Source organism: Trachymyrmex septentrionalis, unplaced genomic scaffold, assembly GCF_001594115.1.
Source record: "Trachymyrmex septentrionalis isolate Tsep2-gDNA-1 unplaced genomic scaffold, Tsep1.0 scaffold20, whole genome shotgun sequence".
In the NCBI taxonomy this organism is placed as follows: domain Eukaryota; kingdom Metazoa; phylum Arthropoda; class Insecta; order Hymenoptera; family Formicidae; genus Trachymyrmex; species Trachymyrmex septentrionalis.
In genome coordinates, this window is record NW_017305180.1 from 3,886,933 (window position 1) to 3,892,618 (window position 5,686).

The window sequence follows — 5,686 nt, forward strand, 5'->3', positions numbered from 1 at the left end:
TAGTAATTTGGAATAACATAACGTTTTGAATTAGATATCTTATAAAATATATTTACTTTTTACGTACTTATTTTTTATATAAGATATTTCTTTACAATTTCTCATAGCCAATCTCTCAGCGGTACACCTATTGATGAAATTTTATTGAACTTGGTTTCATGCGGCGTCTTAACAAATAACAATTTTTATTAGGACGTCCAGTAATACGATCAATTAATGTAACCAAGGTCTACTCGTAATGTAGCACCTAAAGATGTTCTATACAGATCACAATGGCTAACAAAAGTAGAGTCATCCCTAAGATGTGTACATCATTTAAAAAAAAACATCGATGATATTGACAGCATTGGAAACGAGTAATACGTGGTAGCATTAGTCATTTCATTTGTGCAGTACATGTTCGATGACAACATATTCAGAGTAATTCAACCAGAAACGCATATTTTTAGAAATAATGTTGCATATTTTTAGAAATCATGTCGTTTTATTATTATTTTTTTTTTTTTTGTTAATATTACTATTCTTTCAAATTTATTTTTACAGCATCTTTAATGCTTCAAAAAAATAATATTTGTAACATAATAGTTTTATTATTTATTTTATAAAATGTCATATTGCAAAAGTTCCATAGAGATTATTACTATTATAGGTTTTTTTTTATAAAGATACAAAAAAGTTATAAATTGTCGGCCACATTCTGGAAAGATTTACATACATAAACTTGCATACAAATTTAACCTCGAAAAGTAAACATAACGTTTCTTTGTTTTCGTTTGATAAAAATGTAGCTCTTGATTTATTACGTATTCATACTAATAATATATTCATTACGTTTTATACTATTTCATTAATATATACACGTAGTTTCAATGTTTTATCCAAATTATAACTGATATTTGTAATTTCAGATAAACCCTGATATAAGGCATCTTTTATTTTCGATACTTTATTAATAAATCTTAAATATTTTTAAATTTAAATATAATTTGACTATCAAATTTTTTAAAGAAAATTTCATTAGAAAATTAGGATTAAATTCAAAGATCAAATATTTTTCAAATAAATTTGATTAATAATTCTTATTAATTTTCATTTTATTCCATCGTATCTCGCAATCATTTTTAATTATGACTTTGTGATCTGACAATACAAAGATATTTCCAGTAACGCGATAGTCTTTTTTATTATGCTATTTACAAGATTTATATCATATTTGCGTTCATGACTATGCAGAGATTAACATATAAACTTCCCGTCATAAATTTGCATATGCAACTTTCTTTACTATATTCGAATCAGTTTGAAATCATTCGTACAAATCATTTACATTCATTTACAAATCCCAGTAGCTCGCGTTTCTATATTTCTTACGGCTTCTGCACAATCATACTGGCTGATAATACGAACTCATTATCAAGAGAGGAAAAAAGGACTTCCTTCCTCACAGTCGCATTTACGCAGAAACAGACTGACACGTGCGTCCTTTCATATAGACGAGAGTGTAACGAGGAGAGTCAGATAAAGCCAATCATCCGCAGGACATTGCGGCTAACGTGACGACGTTTCTTTCGGAATTGTTAACCATTATTCCCGCCTTTTGTGCAACATTAGCTTCTATAGTATTTCGACAGAAATGCGCAGCGCATTATCATAAGATGAATCGCAATTTAAAAGTAGCTATTGGATGTTATTGATACGATGTTGTGGAATAAATAACATTTCTCTGTTAAAATTATAAAAAAAGATTATCAATTATCTGATAAATTTTAGCAATACAGATATAAGAGAAGCAAAAGTCGTGTTTAAATTATACAAATTAATAATTTTGATTTTTTTTTAGTAACGGCCAGTAATAAACCAATTATCTCGCCCAATCAAGATCAAATCGTAATTAATGAAGGAGAATCTTTAGAAATTACATGCACTGGCTCCACACCAATTAAGTTTATTTATCCCAATGAATTTGGAGAATCGGTATGCACTATAAATTTTATTTATAAGCTAATTTCCGACATTACTTATTCATCGCTTAATTATTATCGCTATATCTTATCTTACATTTGAAGTTACAAGTCCAATTACATTAGAAGGATTGGAATATTTTTTATTCCTATATAAAAATTGTTTAAATAATCAATAATCTATTACAAATTAAATAATTTTGATGAATTGTTTATTACACTTTTGTAGTTATTACACATATATAAAGCTCTTTCATATAATTATTATCTAAATAGTTTAGTAAGAGAAATTTATATTTTTTCTTTTACAGGTAAACAAATTTTGAGATATATTTTCTAAAAAACAATATTATTGTACTCTCTTATAAAAATAAAAGTTGCATTAAAACTTACAGTATTCCTATCTTAAATTTTTAACATGTAGGTATATCAAAACTTGTATTATTCTGACAGGTTAATACTTCAACCCCTAAAAAGACCAAAGAAAACGACGAATTTAATGACATTTACAAATACGTCTTTCAAAGGCCAAACACCGTTTTCGGTGATACAGGCTGGTATGGTTGCGCCGATCGCAATGTTGAAATTATTACAAATTCCTACAAGAGAGAGGATCCCGAGGTGAACTGGTTGTACGTTTACGTAAAATGTAAGTGTTTACGTATAATGTAAATCAAATCGCGTGCATCTCGTTAATATGCAGATCAATGAAGAAACATTTGTGCTTGCATCTTACTTGCCATATTTGCGTTCTCCATTGCATTCAATATTCTTCACATTGTTGCAGCCAATACAAATTTATTTGTTGAAGCGGATACTTATGCCCATCTGAGTGCTGTTGCTGGCGGTAGCATCGTAATACCATGCAGACCTACATCGCCAGATCTAATACCAATTTTGTCCGACAATAATGTGAGTATATCACAGATAAATTAGCAGAAGATAATTTGCAATAATTTAAAAATAAAGTTAAATAAAATTATATTCGGTTCTAAACGATTAACACATAGATTCAAAAATTTAAAAACTTTAAATGTGTTAAAAATATACATATATCAATATATTTTGTCTTCACGCTTAGAGCCAGGGCACACAAAAAAAGTTTAAACAATAAAACGTAATAAAGCGGTAAACAAATTATTCGCAGTAGAAACCGCAGTAGAATAAGATCATAATGTAGCCAATAGCAATCTAACATTTCATTTCTTTATTGCTTAGATCTTTCTGTTTAAATTTTTCCATGTTATGATTCGACCCTTGTAAAACGTGCAGTTACGTCATAATAAAAATTCAATGAGAAGAAAAGAAAAGAATATAGATTTGACATGTATATATTATATCCTTGTTTATAGATTCATTTTAGTTATCTTTTTAGAACAGTTTTAATTTTTTATATCACATTTAAAAAATAAATTTAAAAATTATTGTAGAGTAGAATTTTACAAATTAAAAAGTTAGTATGTTATTTCGCTCTTAAAGTTTTTTTTTCTAATATACATTATAAATTGATATCATGATAGAATTTAAAAAATAGCTAATCTTATTAACTTGTTATTTATTAGAAAATATTTCTAAAATCTTTCAACTTTAATGCAGGAAGAAGAATTAAAGAATGCATCATTTGATCCCAGAATGGGTTTCACGATTAGAAATTTACTAGTAAAGGATAGCAATTGGTACAAGTGCTCGATAGAGAAGGACGGCGAGGAGCACGCGGTCAATTACGTATTGTCCGTGCATTGTAAGTGTGGTCTCGATTCGAGATGTTAATTTAGTCACATATATTATGTAATATATGTAAGTATATACAGAGAAGAACTTGGAAACTGCAAATACTTAACGAAAAAGTTAAATAAAGCTGATGATTATTTATCAAAAAAAATTATAGCAGTCTTGAAACAAAAATACTTCAGTTATTTGATTTTAAACAACAATAATTAACATTCATATAATCATATTAATACAATTTTATATAAAAAACAAAACTTTTGTATTGTTCGGAATTATCTGTTGCCACGCGGAATAATGTCGAATCTTGAGTCTTGTATTTTTGTTTAAAATTATAGTTAATACTGATAATATATAAATGATAATTATTTTAGTTTAAAGCCAATATGCTTTAAATAAGAACTTCTATATAGTTGATAAATAATCATTTATTTAACTTTTCTCTTAGATATTTGCAGTTCTCTTTCCTATATATGACATTCGACCACTTCATAATCTTAATCATTCAAATTTCATGCTAAAACAATGTCGATTGTTCCGTTTAATAAAAATGATTAAATTATTTGCACAGTAAAACAAACCTTACCCTATCCAAAAATTCAAGATGAGAGTCTTCTGCACATCACACGCGGAGAAGATCTTTACGTAAATTGTACTGTTGAAGTAGAGATGTCGATGAGATATGTATTCGATTGGAATACGCCGCAACAGGTAAATACATCATTAGCGTAATAAAAAACAGAATTAGAGTAAAATTAAATCTTAATTATGAATGTACAATTGGTATATAAGTGCTACATTACCTCAATTGGTAATGTAGAAAAAAATCTGCGCAACTAGTAACGAGGAGAATTTCTTCTTTCCACAGATTCTTTTTTATATCTTTTTTAACCAGTTTCTAACATAATATGTTAATTATTTTTATTATCTTTAGAAAAATAGGAGAAAATTTTTTAACACCGAAGTTAATATCACTAATTATTTATTTTTTCATCAAATATAAAAATTAGAAAACAAAATTCTAATTTGGAGGCTCTAAGAGAGAGACTTTTCACTCTCTTACCTAAAAATTGAAAATGCATATCTTAACGTACAAGCACAGGTTTTCTAGATCTTTTCGATTGCAATATTTATTATTCGCATATACACATGTGACCTTGTTTTTTTATTTGTAGAATAGCAGTAGAATAAGTACCCAACAATTCAGAAAACATCTTGACGGGAATTCTGTCTTAGTTACGTGTCAGTTGACGATACTTAACGTAACGGACGAGGACGCGGGAGAATATGAATGCGTCATTAGGTCGATTCATGACATCAAGAAGATAACGAAGAATATCACGATACACGGTTAGTTTATTATTACCTTATTATCAGATACATATAACTGAAGAACTTATATTTGTGATAAAACTCTATATATATATATGTATACATGCAATAAATCTTAATTGGCTGCAAGTATTATAAAACAGATATATACATATTTTTAAAAAATCATGCAATGCGCCATTACAATGCTCAATATAAAATTAGTGCAAATTTTGTGTAGAGTAAGTGATTCAACAATGAACCATGTAAATTTCAGAGGCTTATACCTCTTTCAATTATTGAATTAAAAATTTGAGTTTTGGCATACAGTTTATGAATTTAATTATAGTAGGCTACAATTTACATTGTAAACAATAATTTTTAAGTTATTTTTTAAATTTAGCCACAATTTCGATTATTTAACAATTCGAGAAGTGGTTCATTGTATACAAGGGGTGTGTACAGAATGAACCATGCTATTTTTAATAATAAACTACATGTTTTATACTGCAAATTGTTGGGTTTATTTTAGTTTTGCTATATTTTAAAATGTTTATTTAGAAAATAGATAATTATAAGATGGTGAGAATTCACAAGGCCGACCATTGTGTTTTTCTTTCGTTTTAAGTGAAACCGCGTTAAATGAGTATATTTTTATTGAGATTTTAGGTAAGGGGGGGGGGGGC

At 27.9% G+C, this 5,686-nt stretch overlaps 2 protein-coding genes across 3 annotated transcripts in view; one reads left to right on the forward strand and one right to left on the reverse strand.

Moving 5' to 3' along the window:
- LOC108747558 (TNF receptor-associated factor 6-like) overlaps positions 1-4,567 on the reverse strand; it is a 28,679-nt gene extending 24,112 nt beyond the window's left edge. Inside the window, exons 1-2 of the mRNA XM_018485117.1 lie at positions 4,493-4,567; positions 4,276-4,344 (exon numbers count right to left, since the gene is read on the reverse strand). The gene's annotated coding sequence lies outside the window, so the exon portion shown is untranslated. The remainder of the gene's footprint in view (positions 1-4,275; positions 4,345-4,492) is intronic.
- The window catches only part of LOC108747703 (vascular endothelial growth factor receptor 1), a 16,099-nt gene that overhangs the window by 2,095 nt on the left and 8,318 nt on the right, over positions 1-5,686 (forward strand). For both annotated transcript variants that reach the window (XM_018485359.1, XM_018485360.1), the window contains exons 2-7: positions 1,841-1,974; positions 2,415-2,610; positions 2,749-2,873; positions 3,558-3,702; positions 4,261-4,400; positions 4,865-5,039. In XM_018485359.1, coding sequence (XP_018340861.1) covers positions 1,841-1,974; positions 2,415-2,610; positions 2,749-2,873; positions 3,558-3,702; positions 4,261-4,400; positions 4,865-5,039 — 915 coding nt within the window. The remainder of the gene's footprint in view (positions 1-1,840; positions 1,975-2,414; positions 2,611-2,748; positions 2,874-3,557; positions 3,703-4,260; positions 4,401-4,864; positions 5,040-5,686) is intronic.